Raw genomic sequence first — 20,667 nt, 5'->3', positions numbered from 1 at the left:
TGGACTTGTCCTCGGCGGGCGAGGCGGCGGCCCTGGCCGAAACGGCGGAGCGGCCACCGCCCGAGCTCCCTCCGGAGCCTGCCGCCGCCACCGCGCTTCCTCCGCCGGCCGAGGAGGCTTGAAGCGGGACTTGTCCTCGGCGCCGATGTCGCTGAGCTGCAAGCGTCCGCCTTTGGACGTCTCTGTCGGCGTTGGGCTTGCGCAGGAAGCGCAGTCGGAGCTCCCGCTCATGCCGCAGGCAGAGCCGCGCTGTTTCGGCCAGGGCCGCCGCCTCGCCCGCCGAGGACAAGTCCAGCTTCAAGCCTCCTCGGCCGGCGGAGGAAGTGTGGCGGCGGCGGCAGGCTCCGGAGGGAGCTCGGGTGGTGGCCGCTCCGCCGCTTCGGCCAGGACCGCCGCCTCGCCCGCCGGGTGGCCCAAGCTGGCGGTGGCGCGAGCTTGGGCCACCCGGCGGGCGAGGCGGCGGCCCTGGCCGAAGCGGCGGAGCGGCCACCGCCCGAGCTCCCTCCGGAGCCTGCCGCCGCCGCCACCGCGCTTCCTCCGCCAGCCGAGGAGGCTTGAAGCTGGACTTGTCCTCGGCGCCGATGTCGCTGAGCTTCAAGCGTCCGCCTTTGGACGTCTCTTTGTCGGCGTTGGGCTTACACAGGAAGCGCAGTCGGAGCTCCCGCTCGTGCCGCAGCCAGAGCCGCGCCGCTTCAGCCAGGGCCGCCGCCTCGCCCGCCGGGTGGCCCAAGCTCTGGGCGCAGCGCACCACCGCGCACAGCTCCCTCGCTTTTACGTAGTACCGTGTTTCCCCGAAAGTAAGACATATGTCTTACTTTCGGGGTATGGCTTATATTAGCCGACCCCCCTGAAACCCCCCATATGTCTTACAATCGGGGGGGTCTTACTATCGGGGAAACACGGTAGATAGAGGTAGGTAGACAGACAGACAGACAGACAGACAGACAGACAGACAGACAGACAGACATACATATATATATATATATATATATATATGTAGATTGTTCTGAGTTCGGGTTTTGCCCCGTGTAATATTTTGAGTGTCTATGCGACGTTTCGGTGAAATCACATTCACCATCATCAGGCTGAAGTTTCAAGCTTCGTGCTGTTGTAAATATTTACAACAGCATGAAGCTTGAAACTTCAGCCTGATGATGGTGAATGTGATTTCACCGAAACGTCGCATAGACATTCAAAATATTACATGGGGCAAAACCCGAACTCAGAACAATCTACATACATATACCCGTGAAAATCTACGAAAACAAATATAAATAAATAAATAAATTATATATATATATATATATGTATGTATGTATGTATGTATGCATATATATATATATATATATATATATATAGAGAGAGAGAGAGAGAGAGAGAGAGAGAGAGAGAGAGAGAGAGATAGGTAGATAGAGGTAAGTAGACAGACAGACAGACAGATATAGAGATAGATAGATAAGATAGATAGATAGATAGATAGATAGATAGATAGATAGATAGATAGATAGATAGATAGATAGATAGATAGATGAAGACACACAGACACAGATGAAAGAAATAAAAAGACTGCATTCTCCTCTCCTTAAAAGAGCGGTAGAGAATAGTTAAAGACTCTCCTTCAGACTTTCTGCCTCTTCAGATGCGCAGACCAGATTGTCAATAACTTGGCACCCCAAAACTGCCGAGCCCCAGCTGAGACTTCTAAGCCAGAAGATCCTTTTCAGCCACAGTCCCCGCCTCATACGAGAAAAGGGAGAGGAAGTGAAAAAGCCACTTTTCCCTAAGAGTGTGTGTGTGTTTTCTCTCTCTCTCTCTCTCCCCTCTCTGAATGGCCAACCGCGACTTCTCCTTCCCTTCCACGCTCCCTTAGCAACTCCGCCGAACTGCCCGACTTTCCAAAAAGGCAGAAGGGCGGAGGAACCTTTAACTTGCCCCCACCCCCACCCCCGAAAGAGGAGCTCCTACAAGGCAACCGGGGGGTGGGGTGATGGCTCGTTCCTCTCCTTACCTGGGCTCTCGCCGAGGCCCCTCGCCCCAAGCATCCCGCATCTTCCCCCCTTGCTCGAGGGAGCACCAGCCCTGGGCGCCGCTCCCGCCTCAGACTGCGCTGAAGCCACCGCTGCACCCCTTTCCCTTCGCCCGGGGCTCCCAAAGCCACAGGCGCCGCTGCCGCTACCGCCGCCGCCGCCTCCTTGGGCGACTGGAAACAAGGAGCTGGCGGCGGCAGCCCCCAAGCAGCGCGAAAAGGAGCCCCGCCTCTGTGACATCACTAAGGAGCTGAAGCGCCTCCGTCTAATGGAGAAAGCCGCCGTTTTCCTGGCCTTTTTCGTCGCTTGGGTCCTAGCGCCCGACCTGTTGCCCAGACAGGGAGACTCGCTAAAATCCTGGGGAAAAGCGCGGGGGCAATCTCAACATTTCCCAAAGGGAACGCCGAGATCGTTCTCTCTGGGTTAAGCAAGGATTTAGACGGGGATCCCCCCGCTCAAAATAATGGGATGACCCCCCCCCCCTTCTACGTGAGATACGAGAAAAGAAAGTTGTTGGGAAAATAGTACATATACAAATAATATCATGCTATCGTAGAGTAGGGTAGAATAGAATAAGAATAAGAATACCACACTATCATGATAGGATAGGATAATAATGTCATATCATAGAATAGAATAGAATAATAATGTCATACTATCATAACATAGAATAGAATAATACTTGTCATAGAATAGAATAATACTGTCATACTGTCATACAATAGAATAAAATAGAATAGAATAGAGAAAGAACTTCATACTATGAAGATAGGATGGGATAGGATAATAATGTCATAGTAACATAGAATAGAGTAAAGTAGAGTAGAATAGAATAGAATAATAATGTCATACTATCATAGAATAGATTAGAATAGAATAGAATAGAATAAAATAATAATGTTATACTATTGCGAAGTCTCCCTGCAACAAATTGAGCATGTTTTGTGTAGAATATAAATAGATTGGTGCTGCTTCCAACCCTTCTTTAAAATGTCATAATCAGCAAGGGTGGTAATATACTATTTTTAACTGAAGAAGTGTGTTGAAGAAAGAAAATATGTATAGGGAGGAGGGGTGAGGAGAGACAGGTTTGTGCTTGCACTAAATGCCTTAGAGTTGTTTCCTATTAGTTATTATTCAAATTTGTTACAGCAATCCAATTCCAACTGACTGGATCATGTACAAAACTATAAATGTTAACTACTGTTATATAAATTCTTGCCTACTGATACTAATTGGTAATTACGGTTTGTCTCAGTTTCCTGTGAAATATTCAATATCCTTCATGGAAACTGCTATACGTAATAACTTCAAACTATTCTGGTTAAAAAAAAATCCCTTCATAAAACTAAAGAGCATTAGCAGCTTACAGCCTTTGATTTTGGTTTTTTTTTAAAGAGTTCTATAAAATTGTTTTTCACTCTATCCAGCAATAAATCCGATATAATTCAAAGGACTTACTTCTAAGAAACCATTTAAAATTGGCACCAGGAGCAAGGAAGTAGCCCCAATTGACAACGTCTTGCAGAAACCACACCTGTGGAGACAGGAAGGAAATGAAAAAAAGAAGAAGCCCACGTCTCATGCTGTTCCATAAAATGGACATTGTGTACCCTGGAATCTTTTATACTTGTACTGTATATACAAGAAAATTGTTATAAAAAATAAACGGCAAGTCCATACCCAGAACAGAGAGAGAGAGAGGTTATTTATTTAAAAGTGTTACAAGGTCAAACGAGCTTTTCCTTTATGAAAATGTTTTATCAGACAAAATACAATGAAATAAATTAACAGCAGAAATGACAAGAGTAAATGTGTGTGTAGGGGAGGAAAAGAACACAAGCTGACTTGGAGTCTTTTTAAGAGCTGAACTCAGGATATGCATCTTTTCATTAAACTAAGTGTCCTGAGTTCACAGAGGAGAGTTTGGGAGGGCGGTAGAATTAGTAACAGTCTTTGCAACTTTCTTGGGAAAACTTTTCAGCTGCGGTTTGCTGTTGCCTCCCGCAGGGGTGAGGACGACTGATGGGTTCAAGGACATCCGACTGGCTTTGGGCCTGATGTGGAACAATTCAAAGTGTTGGTTATGACCTATAAAGCCCTTCATGGCATCGGACCAGAATACATCTGGGTCCACCTTCTGCCGCACGAATCCCAGCAACCGGTTAGGTCCCACAGAGTCGGTCTTCTCCGGGTCCCGTCGACTAAACAATGTCGTCTGGCGGGACCCAGGAGAAGAGCCTTCTCTGTGGCGACCCCGACCCTCTGGAACCAGCTCCCCCCGAAGATCAGAATTGCCCCCACCCTCCTTGCCTTTCATAAGCTCCTTAAAACCCACCTCTGTCGTCAGGCTTGGGGGAACTGAACTACCCTTTTCCCCCTAGGCTTATACAATTTATGCATGGTATGTTTCTGTGTATGTTTGGTTTTAAATAAGGGTTTTTAATTATTTTAAACATTAGATTTGTTATATGTTGTTTACTACTGTTGTTAGCCGCCCCGAGTGTACGGAGAGGGGCAGCATACAAATCTAATAAATAAATAAATAAACTCGAACTCACCGTCTTGCAGTTTTTAATCTTTATTTTTCATTAGGTTTTTTATTTTTTTCTCCACCTCCACAAAACAGGTTCACATGTATATACCCTCCAATATTACAGGAAACATATATGAATACACATTATTATCCATTATTCAAGAATCCTCCTCTTAATCCATTCTTTTCTTAACCTATCCCAGTCTGTTTCTTTTTCAGGCTCCCCTCCTTCTTTCTTCGTCTCCGTCTACCTACTTACTCCTCTACTCTCTCTCTCTCTCCTTCTCTTTCTCCCTTTCTACTTCCTCTTCCACCCTCTTTAACCTTTCCAGGATATCTCCCCTCTCATATTTACAGACTGGTGCTACTGGTATATGGTCAAATTCAAGGAGTATCCTTCATCCAGAAGTAGAAAAAAATACATATTGACTATAACGTTTAAAACTTTTAAGTAATTAACTACGTATATAAACGCTCAAAAAGAAAAGAGCTGCCTCCAGTAAAAAAAATCCAGTTTTTAATCTAATGCCTTAACCTCTGTACCAGTGTTTTTCGATCTTGGCAGGTTGAAAGTGTTGCAGTCCACATATCTTAAGCTTCTCAAAGTTGAGAATTAATGCTTTGTACCTAACTGACTCATAGAATGTGTTGTTCTATAAATGAAGTAGATAAGGGCTAAGTAGATAAATAACACAGTCAATGGAACTCTATTTACTTTCTAAACTGGCAATTAAAACATCAGCTTAGGTTCTGGGGTGTATTGAATCTACAAAGCTCAAGAAATTCCGATTTTCATGGGATTAAATATGCCAAATTTTTACCATAGGAGAACTAGATGCAAAAGAATATCTGGAAGAAAACCCAGAAGACGTGAGTCTTATTTTTGCTTTGTATTCCTTCAAGATCCAAGAACAGCATTTTGCAAGTTACTCCACAGAACAAGTACAAAAAGCCATCAATTGGTCTCCCCTTGGAGAACCCCATAAATCCTTCAAAATCTATGAATTATATAAAAAATAGTGTCTTTTTTTTAATACTGGGGATTTCAAAAGTCACAATGGTTGTGTTAAAGCGTAAAGATTTTTAATTGATTTTCATCTTAAGGTTCCTGACCTCCCACCCCAAAGGATCCTTGGCCACATCTACATTTAGAGTTCAACCTGGAATGGTGGCTGGTCAACAGAAATGGCTGCAGATCAATGCAATATGTAAATATTTAAATAAAAGTGAGAATAAAGAATCTTTCTTGAGAGAAGAAAATTGCTTAGAGAAAATATTAAAAGAAAAGATTAATGATACAAAAGCACAAGCTGGTAATATATACAGAATGTTATCACAAGCAGAAGAGGGAGTAATAAAAGGCTTGACAAGATGCTGGCAAAATGATTTACAAATAGACGAAAGTGAAATGAAAGAAATAGTAGAAAATATATATAAGGTTAAGAATACAAGAGTTAAAGAGATGAGAAGAAAAATTTTACATAAATGGTATTATACACCAGCACAACTTGCACACTTCGAGGGGAAAGGGAAAGGTAACTGTTGGCATGGTTGCCAAAAGAAAGGAATTTTTATGCATATGTTCTGGGAGTGTGTTGAAGTTCAGAAACTTTGGAAGGAAGTGCAGAACAAAATAAATAAAATGCTAAATATTAACTGGATAATTACAAAAGAAATAGCGATATTAATTAAACAAAGAGAACTAAGAGATTTTAAAGAAATAAAAACTGCAGCATTGGAAAGTGCTCAAGCGGTAGTGGTATTGGGTTGGAAAGAGTCTATAAAATGGACATTACAGAACTGGTACTGGTACATGGTGGATCACATTCATTTTGAAATCATGGAAATAAGATTAAACAAATTTGATGAAAATAAATTGGAGAAGCTGATGGCACGATGGAATAAGGTGAAAGGTTATATGCTGAGTGGAATCTGTGACGAAAATGTAAAAAATAAACTCCAATCACTCTTTTAATAATAACAAATGCAAAGTAGAGCTAAAGCTAAATGACTTAAATGTTGAGAAAAAAATCAGATTCAAAGAGAGCCAGACAAAATGTTTTCCTGTATTTCCAATCATTTTGCATTGGTTGATCCCCACAAATAACAGATTTTTTTTTACTTGGGACAAAGTAGCAACAAAAAATGGCCTACTATTTTGTCTGTGTCTGTCTGTGTGTCTTTCTCTCTATCTGTCTGTGTCTCTCTCTCTCTCATCAAATTCCGATTCCTCTGAAGATGTTCCAATTCGACAAGCACTACAGATCTTCCAAGCGGCAGCTAATTTTCAGAGGCACCCATCTTTTCATTAGCTAGCACTGGATTCAATTGCACACTCATCCATGTGTTGGTTTTCAATAACATAAGATTTCTTCAATTTGCATGTAATTTCCTTTTGTAAGCTCCTTAAAACCCTCCTCTGCCGTCATGCATGGGGGAACTGAGATATTCTTTCCCCCTAGGCTTCTACAATTTATGCATGGTATGTTTGTATGTATGTTTGGTTTTATAATAAGGGTTTTTTAGTTGTTTTAGTATTGGATTGTTATATGCTGTTTTTATCACTGTTGTTAGCTGCCCCTAGTCCACGGAGAGGGGTGGCATACAAATCCAATAAATAAATAAACAAACAAACAAACAAATAAATAAATAAATTTGTAGAAATTTTGCTTTCCTGGTTGTGTAAATTTTAAAAAAACCTGAATCCACTGGTTTTTGGTTATTTTTTAAATTCAGTTCTTAATCTAATTGAATCATCTTTTCTACCCTTTTCAACTCAACAGAAAATTGAAAAGAAAATAGGTTATATGCTGTCACAATCCTGTTCGTCAGCAAGATAAGTCTCTGAATACTGACAGAACTGGCCACATTTGCCATGAAAGGTCTGGGGAAGAAGCAGTAAAAAGGGAGATCAATTTGAAATGGCCAATTTGGCTGGGGACTATACAGATAACAAAAATTCCCTGGGCAGCTTCTTCTCAGAATGCTTTTGAGCGCACCATGATATTGTCCTTTCCCAAAGGTGACCCAGAACAAAGTTACAAACAAAAATGCCCTTGTTCTAGTAAAACCTGTCCTGCTAGTCTCATGTTATGCAAGCCATCTAAGGGTGACTAGGAATATTTAAGAGGGTGTGTCACTTCTGTTCCATAGCTCTTGTGTAAAAAAATAAATAAATCCACCATACAATGGCAGATCCATTGAAATATCACCACTTTCATTTGACCAAATTATTAAACTTGATTCCTGGGGATTAAACTAGACAAATGCATCTAGTTTTCTTGGCAACAATATGGAAGTGTTTTGCTTTTGGATTTTCTTTTTTAACTTTGAAATCTAGCCCATAGTTCTGATGCAAGCAGTCCTTGATTTATAACCACAATTGAGTCCAAAAATTTCCATTGCTAAGCAAAGCAGTTGTTAAATGAGTTTTGCCCCATTTTTACAACTTTTCTTGCCACAATTGTTAAGTGAATCACTGCCGTTATTTAGTTACTAACAAGTCTGTAAAGTGATTCTGGCTTGTCCATTGAGTTGACTGTCAGGAGGTCACAAAAAGTGACCTCATGACTTAAATAGATGCCAGCTGCCAAGCATCTAAATTTTGATCATGCGATGATGGGAATGCTGCCACAGGTAAGTGTGAAAAATGGCCATGTCATTTTTTTCAGTGCCTTTGTAACTTTGAATGGTCATTAAACAAATGGTCGCAGATCAAGGATTATCTGTATTCTTTTGAAAAAAATTCATATTAAGACTAATCAATCTCAACCCTGCTTAACTTTCAAGCCAAACAAGGTAAAGGAAGGTTGTCCCCTTCTTTTCTTGCAACAGTTCTTTAAAGAACTGTTACCAGTTTTGTGAATTTAAGATGGAAGGGTCTTGTCTTTTCTTATGGTCTCTTTTCTCATTAGATTAAAGAAAATGTATTTTAAAAGGATATCTTTCAAAAAACTTGTGACATAAAGTTAACTTTTTAATGTTCTAATTTACTAGCAAAAATACACTTTTTGGTCTTTGATCTTCATCTCTGAACTACATCTTCGGAGTCTTCAGAGAAGGGTGGCATACAAATCTAATAAATAATAATAATAATAATGATGATGATGATGGTGGTGGTATTGAGGAGGAGGAGGAGGAGGATGGTGGTGGTGATGATGATGATGATGTCTATAATATTATCCTAGTTCTGCTGGGCTGCTTTTATTTTAATTTTATTTTAATTCACGCACAAGGCTTGCAATCCCTCCTAAGATATCAAGGTCTTCTTCGGGAAAAAAAATAGATGAACGTCATTGTCATCATCATATAATATTAATTGCAGGTTGCCTGATATTTGGCAGTTCAACTCTCACCAGGCTCAATGTTGACTCAGTCTTCCATCCTTCCTAGGTCGATAAAACGAGGACCCAGTTTGTTGGGGGAAATATGCTAACTCTGTAACCCTCTTAGTGGGGACTGTGAAGCACTGTGAAGTGGTATGAAGTGTAAGTCCTCTTGCTATTTCTTAATTCTTCATCTTGATTTGAATTATATTATGTTAAATATAAGGAAAGTGATCCTTTAAAAGAATAATAATGACCATGTATTATTATTTTGTATAAGAAAATAGAGTTGGTATTGGTTCTAAATGATTGATATGTCAAATGGAACAATTATAAGCTGTTTCAAAATTATCTGTATATAGCAGCTAACGGCTAAGAACCACAAGTCTAGCGAACCTGAATGACAGGTGAAACAGAGGAAGCAGAGGAACAATATAGCTTATACTAGCAAGGAAAAGGGTTATGGTGAATATATTAAAATTCTTTGAAGAAAGTTGGGGGGGGAGGCTTTTAGATGAATTGAGTAGGATGCTGTGTCATAAAGGGGAGGGGGGGAAATGAATTTATGTAAGGGGATAAAAGATGATGAATGCTTTGTTCTGTGTTCACCTTCAGTGCACCTGCATTTGTAAATACATAAATAAACTTATTTTGCTGCTTTCAAGTGGTTGTCTCGGGCAGTTCATATGCGAACGTGCACTGTTTATAACAATTGCGTATCTTAATCTTAATGTCAGCACAGGCAGCACAGCTTTTTAGAATACCCTTGTTTTTTCCAAATAAACAGCTCCTGGTATTAAAATTATGATTTATTTGGACCTAGTTTGATTTCACTTCAATATTTCTTATAAGGATTTTGGCAGAGTCTCTTTATGGTACGATGGTGGCAAATAGACAGACAGACAAACAAATAAATAAATTATACACTATGATATACTACTTGTTATTTGCCTAAGGTTTTCTAGATGTACTCATTAAACATACTGAACAATAATTTACATATTTCTGTTTCCAGCAAGACAGGTTTGTTCTGTTCATGTGCTATGCACTTTGGGTTGGACAAAATGCAACCTTTCTACATCCAGAGTTGTCATTCATTCATTCATTCATTCATTCACTCACTCACTCACTCACTCACTCACTCATTCATTCTGCACTAGTTTACTACTAGTTTTTTCATCATTCCTATCACCCATCTCCTCCCACTTATGACTGTATGACTGTAACTTGTTGCTTGTGTCCTTACAATTTATATTAATATTGTTTCCCAATTGCTTATTTGACCCCTATGATAATCATTAAGTGTTGTACCTCATGATTCTTGACAAATCTATATTTTCTTTTATATACACCGAGAGCCTATGCACCGAAGACAAATTCCTTGAGTGTCCAATCACATTTGGCCAATAAATTTTTTTATTCTATTCTATTCTATTCTATTCCATTCCATTCATTCTTTATAGTCACCCATCTCGAGGACTCTTGGTGGCTTATAATTTAAAAATATATTACAAGCAAAATGCTTTAAAAAAATTAACAATAAAAACAATTAAATAGCTGCCCTGAGTCCCATGGGTTTGGACGGCATAGAAGTCTAATAAATTAAATTAAATAATACTTTAAAACCTATGAACTTTTGAAAACCCACCTTTGTCGCCAGGCATGGGAAAATTAGCATACCCCTTAGCTATTGAGGTTTATGCATGGTGTGTTTGGTTTGTACGATTGTTTTTTATGGGTTTTTAAATATTGGATCATTGTATTGTTCTCCTTGTTGTGAGCCGCTCCGATTTCTCGGAGCAGGGCGGCATACAAATCTAATTATTATTATTATTATTATTATTATTATTATTATTATTATTATTATTATTATTATTATTATTATTATTATTATTAATAATAATAATAATAATGGTAACAACAACCAGACAACTCAACACCTCTCTAGCTGGCCGCTGATCATCTAACCTTGGGTAACTCCTCTTGCTAATTTAGACTGACTGTCAATCATAGACTCAAGGCTCAGCTTATTGACATCTTTCAAATGTTGAAAAACTGGCAGGGGAAAAAATGATATTTTCACTGCTTAGAGGTGAGCTGCTGAATGAAAGTCCCAAGAGGGAAACTTAACTTCCTTTGCAAATCTCCCCAATCGCAGGCAACCCAAATAATGACGCGTCGGGCACGTGGCAACGAAGAGTTGGAGAAGTCCCTCCGTCGCTTTTCGCATTGGTTCCTCCGCAGAGATCGTAGCTGTCTGTAAAACCGCGCCGGCGAAGAGAAAAGCCCGCCTGCTGAGGGCGCTCGGAGGGCGGCAGGGAGGCGGCTTGGTCTCCGCAGACGCTTCCCTCCCGTCCGGGGCGGCAATTGGAATAGAAAAGAGCGGGCGAGTCCAGCGGTGGAGTCGCAAGGTGGAGAAAGAAGACATGGCGGACAACGACCCGCCGAGCGCCAAGGATCTCTCTCAGTTTGTGAGTATCCCCCGACGCTCGTCCGAGGCTTTGCCGTTCGCGCTGATGTCGCGCCCAAGTCGGACGGGTGGCGGCTCTTGCAGGCAGCCTCCAATGTAAATAGCGTTAGTCCTCAAACTTACGGCCGCAAGGGAGCCCGACGTTTCTGTTAAGTGAGGCGTTTGTCAAGTGAGTTTTGCCCCGTTTACGACTTGTCACTATTGTTGAAGTGAATCGTAGCCGCTGTCAAATCGGTAGCTCGGTTGTTTAAGTGAATCTGGATTTCCCTTTGAAGTGGCTTGTCAGAAGGTCACGAAAGTCACCTTTGGGACACACTTTAAAAATAAATAAATTATGTATTAATTATAGATATAAAAAAGACAAACAATAAAGCAACAAACACATAATGCATATGACATTATATAAACACACACACACACATATATATACATACATATATACATATATGTGAGTTGCATTGCATTGGCATCCTTCAATCTCGAAAGACCATGGTATAATAATAATAATAATAATAATAATAATAATAATAATAATAATAACAACAACAATAAAAATAATAATAATAATAATAAAAAAATAATAATAAAAATAATAATTTATTAGATTTGTATGCCGCCCCTTTCCGAGGACTCGGGGCGGCTCACAACAACAATAACAATAACAATACAGTAATATCTCGTCTTACGAACCTAATTGGTTCCCGGGGGAGGTTCGTAAGATGAAAAGTTCGTAAGATGAAACATTGTTTCCCATAGGAAACAATGTAAAATCAATTAATCCGTGCAACGGGGGGAAAAAAGCAAGAAATAAAGCGCTGCCGCCTGGCTGTCACCTTTTGTAACAGCCAGGGGGCTTCTCAGCGGTCTCCTGAACGCCAAACCCGAACTTCCAGGTTCGGCGTTTGGGAGGCCGCCGAGAAGCCCCCCGGCTGTTACAAAAGGTGACAGCCGGGCGGTGGGGCTTCTCGGCAGCCTCCCGAATGCCGAACCCGGAAGTTCGGCAAAAGTTCGGGTTCGGGAGGCCGCTGAGAAGCCCCGCCTCCCGGCTGTCACCTTTTGAAACAGCCGGGGGGCTTCTCAGTGTCCTCCTGAACCCGAACGCCAAACCCGAACTTCTGGGTTTGGCGTTCGGGAGGCCTCCCAGAAGCCCCCCGGCTGTTTTAAAAGACGACAGCCGGGCGGCGGGGCTTCTTGGCGGCGGCGGCGGGTTCGTAAGAAGAAAAAAGTTTGTAAGAAGAGGCAAAAAATTTCTGAACCCCGGGTTCGTATCTCGGGTTGTTCGTAAGACGAGGGGTTCGTATCATGAGGTACCACTATATAGTACAAATCTAATAGTTAAAACTCTGGATACCCCAGAGCACGAAGCCTGGGTAGGTTAGTATGTATAAGTAATTGTATAGAAAACATTCAACATACATGTCAACCATCTTGTTGACCCCCAGTTTCTGCAGCCTATCAATAACATATTTTAAATATCCTATATGAGTATGCGACTATCATTTACATTTGCATACTTGTTAACTTGTTTACTTTTATTATTATTAAAGATTTATTTATTTATTCATTCATTCATTCATTCATTCATTCATTCATTCATTCATTCATTCATTCAATTTTTATGCCGCCCTTCTCTTTAGAATCAGGGCAGCTTACAACATATTAGCAATGGCACTTTTTAACAGAGCCAGTGTATTGCCCCCACAATCCGGATCCTCATTTTACCCACCTCAGAAGGATGGAAGGCTGAGTCAACCTTGAGCCGGTGATGAGATTTGAACCGCTGACCTACAGATCTACAGTCAGCTTCAGTGGCCTGCAGTACTGCGCTCTACCTGCTGCGCCACCCCAGCTCACTTATATTTGTACTGTCTTCAAATAGTCTTTATTTTCATTCATTCATTCATTTACGGGACAGAGTTTTTATGACACCTTGGTCATAAACGTTGAACCAATTTCTAAGCACCTGAATTTTGATCCACAGGATCATGAGGAGGCTGCAAAGGCCATAACTGTGAAAAATGGTCATCTGGGTTTTTTCCCAGTGCCATTGTAACTTTGAATGGTCGCTAAACGCACTGTTGTAAGCCAAGGACTAGCTGTATAAATTCCCATGTTAGCAATTGGGACCAAACATAATTGAGGAGAAATTTATGAAAAAATTTATGAGAAAATTTATGAAATTTAGGAGTGTTTATGCATATGCTCTGGGAATGCCCAGTGGTACAGAACTTTTGACAAAAAGTGCAAGAGGATATTAATAGGATAGTATTAAATATAAGATGGACGATTACTAAGGAAATGGCAGTATTAGTAAAAAGTAGTGAGATGGGAGAATTCAGAGAAATAAAATAAGCAGCGATAGAAAGCGCTCAGGCAGTAATAGTCTTGGGGTGGAAAGATGCGACAAAATGGACAATGCAAAATTGGTATAGGTATATGGTGGACCACATTCAATTCGAGATTATGGATAAAAGGATGAATTTGATTAATGAAACTGATTTGCAACAGCTGATGGGGCGATGGGACAAGGTAAGACGATATATGGCGAGTAGGATCCGAGACCAAGCTATAAGAAACAAGTTGGAATCATTCTATAATATGTAAAGAAATATTTCACTCTTGGGTTTAAATGATTTACAGTATATAAGAAATACCTCTAACTGGTGGTGGTGTACGATTGATTGTCTGGTGGTGGGATCACTGAGTACATGTATATGTTATATGCTGTGTGTGTGATTTATATTATAAAAATCAATAAAAATATTAATTAAAAAAAAGAGAAATCGCTTGGCTAAGGATGATGGCCCTTGGCAGTAGTGGCTTGTTACCGGTACGGGTGAGGATGGCACACCACTAGTGAAAGTTGTGCTGCGTGTGCAAGTTCTCTTCTCCTGCGTGCATGTGTGCGCGTCCCACATCTTGTGAAGGGATGTGCGCGTGAGAGATTTTGGGGATGTTTTGCTTCTGCGCATGCGCGGAAATAAAAAATAGCCGAAATCTCGCATGCGTGTATGTCACCTCGCAAGATTTTGCTGCATGCACAGAAGCAAAACATGCTTGGACACACACTCAACACATCGGTAGCAGCGGTAATGGGAATCTGTCCCAACCCCAAATATTTCATTACGCAAACAAGGTAACATCATCGATTCTAACCTACACTTGGTAACATCAGCAATGCTAGTCCGTTGTAACATTTTTGCTAGATGATGTTGCCTAGTTTGGATAATGAAACCTCTGCAACAACCAAGCTCGGAGAATACTAAGGATCCCTCATTTCGACCCTAAGCTACAAATATTCTCCTTTATCGATGAGGAAGATGGCATTTATAGGTTCCTCCCTGCACCATTTTCATCCTTTTATTTATTTATTTATTATTAGAGTTGAAAGGGACCTTGCAAGTCATCAAGTCCAACCCCCTGCTCAAACAGGAAACCCTACACCACCCCAACTAGATGGCAGTCCAATTTTCCTTTGAATGTGTCAAGTGATCTACCTATTTTTACCTACTGTATCCTGCCTATCATAATGCATAAATCTACCAGGGTATCTCCTCAGCTGGCAGGCAATGATGGGCATTGCATTAAAAAATATCCTCCACAACCCATCTGTGGTGCATTTTGAACCTCATAACCCAAGATTGTGGCATTGAGATCCAGTATGAGTAGAGAGAACCACATTTGGGAAAAGTTACAAGATTTTTAGAAAGTTTCTACATCTCTTCACTCTCATGCCTTGGAGTGGGAATGAGGCCAATTTTTTCTTAACCCAATGGATTTCTTTCAAGAGTGTCTAAAAAAAATACCATACTGTGTAATACAATATAAAATAAATAAAATAAATAAAACGCTATATAAAAATTACTTACAATTAGCAACCTATAAGAACATTTCCATATAAAAGTTAGGTATAATCTCTATTTCATATTCTGTTTTATGTGCCACTTGCTTTTTTAAACTCCTTTTATAGATCTTAAAGTGATAACTTATCTACTATCATTCATGGGTGTATTTTTTCTACCTATAGGCAGAAAATCTCCTACAAAAGATACAAGAAAATTTTGAAGACCTGACTGATAAATTATCTCTACAAAATATCCTTTTCGGATCCTTTTCTAAAATTAATGTGAAATTGTTTGTAATCAGCTTGGCTAATTCCTAAATGTATAATTAAATAAGGGAATAATTTTTGGAACTAGAAATGAGCATATCCATCAGTTTATTTTATGATAAAATTTTGTACAAGAGGGCATTTTTCTAAAACAAAACACTAGATTTTAGCCACTCATCATTTTTATTTCCTAAAAATACTTATGGAGCCTATATGGGGATCAAAAGTCTTTATAAATACAATTTCAGAATGATACTTTACTTCATAGTACAGCATGTCAGCTTCCCATTTGTAGTATAGCATATCAACTCATCATTTACATTTTTCATGTAAGAATCTAAAAAATGGAATGTCACATATGGCAGTAAGCCTGGGGAATTTATATCAATTTTAGAAAATTAATTTTCAGTTTATATTGAGTTATGCATTATTCTTAAATATTACTAATGGTTAAATTACCAATTTAAAAATATTAGATCCTCCTACATAGAAGATTATAGTGACATATTCCTCTTCAACCTTATGAATTGAGACAGTATTGGCAGTATACAGGAAACTATTAAATAATAAGTAATTCTTTTAAACTAATAATCTTGCCTCAACAATTATATCTGAAGACTTCGGATAATCTTCAGTCTTGAAACATTTAGCTACAATAATATTCACTTATAAGCTTTTAATATCTGTAGCATACATTCAGACCTGATAAGCCAAGAAGTATGAAAACAATTGTTTTTTCCCAATAAGATAAAATAAAACAAACAGCAATTTGGATTTTTTTTTACAATAGAAAGAAACCAAATATGAATCCTAGTTTATATACGCATCGTGCATTATTTTCTCAGATAGGTTAATATAAATTCTTAATAAAAATGAATTAAAAATGCAGTGCTCTTTAACTTTTTACTGGATGAGATGGGTGAACGAATAAATGATTTGGAAAAGCATGTTGCTGAACTTATGGCTGAAGCTGGAATAGAAAATACTGGTGAAGATTCTGAACGGTGAGATTCTGGTTTTATATAAACTTGTCACAATAACTAAAAATCTGCTATGACAATTTATCATAACCAATTCAAAAGGGGGGAAAACTCTTATTTTAAAACAAATTCTTGTTTGCATTAATAGAAGCACAAGAAAACAACTAGCTTATGGTAGGGTAGGAATTTCCACAACTGAAATTCAATACTTGATGAATCCGTAGACCCACATTGTTTGCACCATCTTTCAACTTCCCAGTCTAACCTATTAATCCTGAGATCTCCTAAAAATTTAGCAGATCCATAGAATAGAAGAATAGAATAGGATTTTTTATTGGCCAAGTGTGACTGGACACACAAGGAATTTGTCTTGGTGCACATGCTCTCAATGTACATAGAAGAGAAGTTTGTCAAGAATCATAAGGTATAACTAGTGAAGGGCTACAAGGCGTGGCTTATTTTGTGGGTCTGGCTTACCAGCTATGTGACCTGGTGGGAGTGGCTTGACGGTCATGTGACGGACTGACTTAAAGGTCATATGACTAGCTTAAAGGTGGCCAATTTGACGTCACTCACGTCAAGGGCTGGGTTAGGGTTAGGGTTCTCCTCGCCTCAGAGATACAATTTCCCTCTCTATTTATTATTACTAAGCATCCAAAATATACTATTTAATTCTCTGTATGTAGGCCATATATGTACATACATATTATACACAGGCACACAAAAATATACATTACTATATAAACTGTATGTGTACATACGTACGCATGCATAGCTCTTCTAAAATTATACACATTCAACCTCATTTACTGCGATAGGAAAAATATACCCAGAGCCCAAAAGGGAAAAAAGGGAAAAAATTCAAAATTTTTCTACTGGTTCTGCATACCTGACCAAAATTTTTCTACCGATTCTGCATACCTGACCAAATTTTTTTCCCCCGGTACTGCGCACCTGACTGTACCCATAGGAGCCCATCACTGGGTATAACACTTAATGATAGTCCAGGTACAAATAAGCAATCCAATCATATTGGGAACCAGTCAATATAAATTGTAAGGATACAAGTAACAAAGTTACAGTCATACAGTCATTAGTGGGAGGAGATGGGTAATGGGAACGATGAGAAGATTAATAGTATTGCAGACTTAGTAAATAGTTTGACACTGTTGAGGGAATTATTTGTTTAGCAGAGTGATGGCGTTCGGGAAAAAACTGTTCTTGTGTCGAGTCCGTTTTGAGAATAGAAGTTGAAACAGTTTGTGTCCAGGATGTGTGGTGTCTGTAAATATTTTCACAACCCTCTTGAATCGTGCAGTATACAGGTCCACAATGGAAGGCACACATCTGGCTTTCCTAATATTAACTTGGTTTCTATGCTAATTATTTTTACACAGAACTGAAGGCAACAAAGAAACTCTGCACACAACATGAAGACTTTTAAGTATGGTCTACGTTTATACAATTTTAAGGTAATTGTTAAGACTATACATATCTAATGGATACACAAGCAATGTTTTTTCTAAATCACTGGCTACAAAGAAAAATCAAATTGTAAATATTTCAGCTACAATATAGAATCATACAAGTGCGATGAGCAATAATTAGATACATAGATAAGGAAAAAAATTAATATTCATGACAATTCATACCCTTTTTTGTATGAATATATTTATAAGCTTTTATACCGAGTATAGTTTCCATTTTTTCCTTGAAGTTCATTTTCTTGGCATATCATGTATGGATGTTAAAACCATCAAGTGTGAAGAAAGCAGAGTCCTTGCTAATAAGTAAAATTCGTGTCATCTCTACTTTCATTAGTTTTCCTCTATTGGAATCAAGTGTTTTGAACTCCTATTGCTGTATTTCACTAATACAATTCTGAACAATTTCTACTATTATTTTTAGAATAATATTCCTAGAATAGGAGGCTCTTCGTGGCTTAACTACTGCAATACATCCTACGTGGAACTGCCCTTGAAGACTACGCAGAAGCTTCAATTGACCCAGAATGCATGGGCAGCAACATTTATGCTTTGATAAGCCTGTGTAATAACCCTACTTTGTGAACAGCACTGGTTGCCAGTTTGTTTCTGGGTGAGATTCAAGGAGATGGTAATTATCTATGAAGTCTTACATAGCACAGGGTTTGATTACTTGAGGCACTGCCTACCTCTCATAGTAACTAAACAATGCCGTTTGGCGGGACCCAGGGGAAGAGCCTTCTCTGTGGCGGCCCCAACCCTCTGGAACCAGCTCCCCCAAGAGATTAGAACTGCCCCCACCCTCCTCACCTTTCGTAAACTCCTTAAAACCCACCTTTGCCGTCAGGCATGGGGAAATTGAAACATCTCACCCGGGCCTATACAGTTTATGTATGGTATGTTTGTGTATGTTTGCTTTTAATAATGGGGTTTTTAGTGTTTCTTTTAAATTATTAGATTTGTTATATATTGTTTATTATTGCTGTGAGCCGCCCCGAGTCTACGGAGGGAGGCAACATACAAATCTAATAAATAAATAAGCAGATTTGATTCTGGTTTTGCATACTCCAGTGCTTTTGATTAAGCAATGCCATCTCTCAGCACCCAGAAGTGCATATTCTCTGCTGGAGTGCCTGCCCTCTGGAATGAGGTTCTCCACAAGCACTAGGTTTTTATACTGTTGCTTTAGAGCAGTGGTCCCCAAAGTGGACGGTACTTGGGGCTCAGAAGCAGCCCACTGGCGTCTTCACGGCCACCTGCCTTCTCTTGGCAGATCGACCGGGTCGACCACCTGTACTGGCAACTGAGCCCGCACTACCGGATTGGAAGCCAGTGGGCTGCTTCAGAGTGCCAAGTCCCACAGAGCTGGCACAGGATGCATGGGGGAAAGGCAACCTTTTCTGCAGCACCTCCTCCCTTCTTTAGATCGCCCTCCAGGGCTCTGCATTTGCAGAAACGGGACATGTGGTTTGTACGGAGGATTGGAGGTGGGATGAATGGCAAGAGAAGGCACAATAGGCTGTGCTGCCCCGGCCCCATTCAACCGCATTTCTTCAAGCTCATCCGCCCCATAGCACTGTGAACGAGACAATCGCCCACGCCTCCCCACCCAGTCTTCATCACCAGGTACTGCTGCACTGGCAGTTCTGCCCTGCCCAGCTTGCTTCGCCCACCGCCACTTCCCATAAACTTTCCAGGAGACAGACGGAGCGAGGGCAGAACGAATGCACAAGAGGCTGGCCGGCGCTCAACTTTCCTTTCTGGCAAAGCTCAGAGATCACCTGGCATGCCCATCCGCCAGCTCTACAGGTAGCACCACTTTCTCCCAAGATTCCCACCAGCCTAGAGAATGCTTTCTGGGAGGGCACATGACGGAACAGAGCGCAGTTGCTGCTGCCATTGCTCCTCTCACCTTCCCGGCTTTGGCTCTGGGACCTTCGTGGCTGGGAACCTAAAGAGGATCGCTGGGGCCTTGGCAGGGCAGGGAGAAAGTGATATTGCCTGGAGAGCTGGCGGATGGGTGTGCCAGCTGGTCTCTGAGCCTTGCCAGGAAAGTAAGCTTTCGTAAGGCCACAAAGACCTGGCTATGCCGACAGGCCTGGGGGCCCTAAATCAACTACTAGCTTGTCCATATATATGAATTTGGTATGAATGATTAGTACGTGTTGTTGAATTGTTTTTTAAATTTTAATTAGGATTTTAGTAATTGCTTGTTTCTTCCTTAACTTCTTTTTATTATTGTCATTGTTATTGTAATTTTATATTGTTGCGAACTGCCCTGTGTCCTTCGGGATTGGGCGGCAAAGAAGTCAAATTAAATAAATAAATAAACTGAGCAACATCCAGAGCATTTTCTCTCATCGCTGAGAAGATTGGAAAAGGCAGATATTTCTCATGTGTATTCACACATTCAGGGATGCCCTCACTTTCTCATTCAGATATACCTGCACAAATGGAAGTGTTTTATAAGACATAAACTCTATGGCAGGAATCTCCCATTTGGGAGTTGGTGAGTAATTTGAAATTTTAGGAGCATCTTACAGTTGCTGTCACAAGATATTTGCCTTGGGGGAGGTTGCTTTCTACTCCAGAAGAAATAGAGACAAGGAAGGGAGGAAGGAGGGAGGGAGGGAAAGAGAGGGGAGGAAAAGAAAGATGGTAGGAAGGAAGATAGAAAAATAAATAAAAAAGAGGGGAAAGGAAAAAAGAAAAATGTATGACCACAATTGAGCCC

The 20,667-nt window shown here is 40.3% G+C and overlaps 2 protein-coding genes across 3 annotated transcripts in view; one reads left to right on the top strand and one right to left on the bottom strand.

The window, feature by feature from the left end:
• Nucleotides 1-2,268, bottom strand: part of SLC66A2 (solute carrier family 66 member 2) — a 92,700-nt gene extending 90,432 nt beyond the window's left edge. Inside the window, exon 1 of one of the 2 annotated variants that reach the window (XM_070747421.1) lies at nucleotides 2,009-2,268. The gene's annotated coding sequence lies outside the window, so the exon portion shown is untranslated. The remainder of the gene's footprint in view (nucleotides 1-2,008) is intronic. The other variant, XM_070747420.1, reaches the window with a different exon arrangement.
• An 8,834-nt stretch (nucleotides 2,269-11,102) lies between these two features.
• On the top strand, nucleotides 11,103-20,264 carry HSBP1L1 (heat shock factor binding protein 1 like 1). The gene is made up of 5 exons (XM_070747417.1): nucleotides 11,103-11,359; nucleotides 15,386-15,452; nucleotides 16,377-16,473; nucleotides 17,847-17,921; nucleotides 18,358-20,264. The coding sequence occupies exons 1-4, from the start codon at nucleotides 11,315-11,317 to the stop codon at nucleotides 17,881-17,883; spliced, it is 246 nt and encodes an 81-aa protein (XP_070603518.1). The 5' UTR covers nucleotides 11,103-11,314; the 3' UTR covers nucleotides 17,884-17,921; nucleotides 18,358-20,264.
• The last annotated feature ends 403 nt before the right edge of the window (nucleotides 20,265-20,667 follow it).

Source organism: Erythrolamprus reginae, chromosome 3, assembly GCF_031021105.1.
Source record: "Erythrolamprus reginae isolate rEryReg1 chromosome 3, rEryReg1.hap1, whole genome shotgun sequence".
In the NCBI taxonomy this organism is placed as follows: Eukaryota; Metazoa; Chordata; class Lepidosauria; order Squamata; family Dipsadidae; genus Erythrolamprus; species Erythrolamprus reginae.
This window is presented reverse-complemented; position numbering and strand designations above follow the sequence as displayed.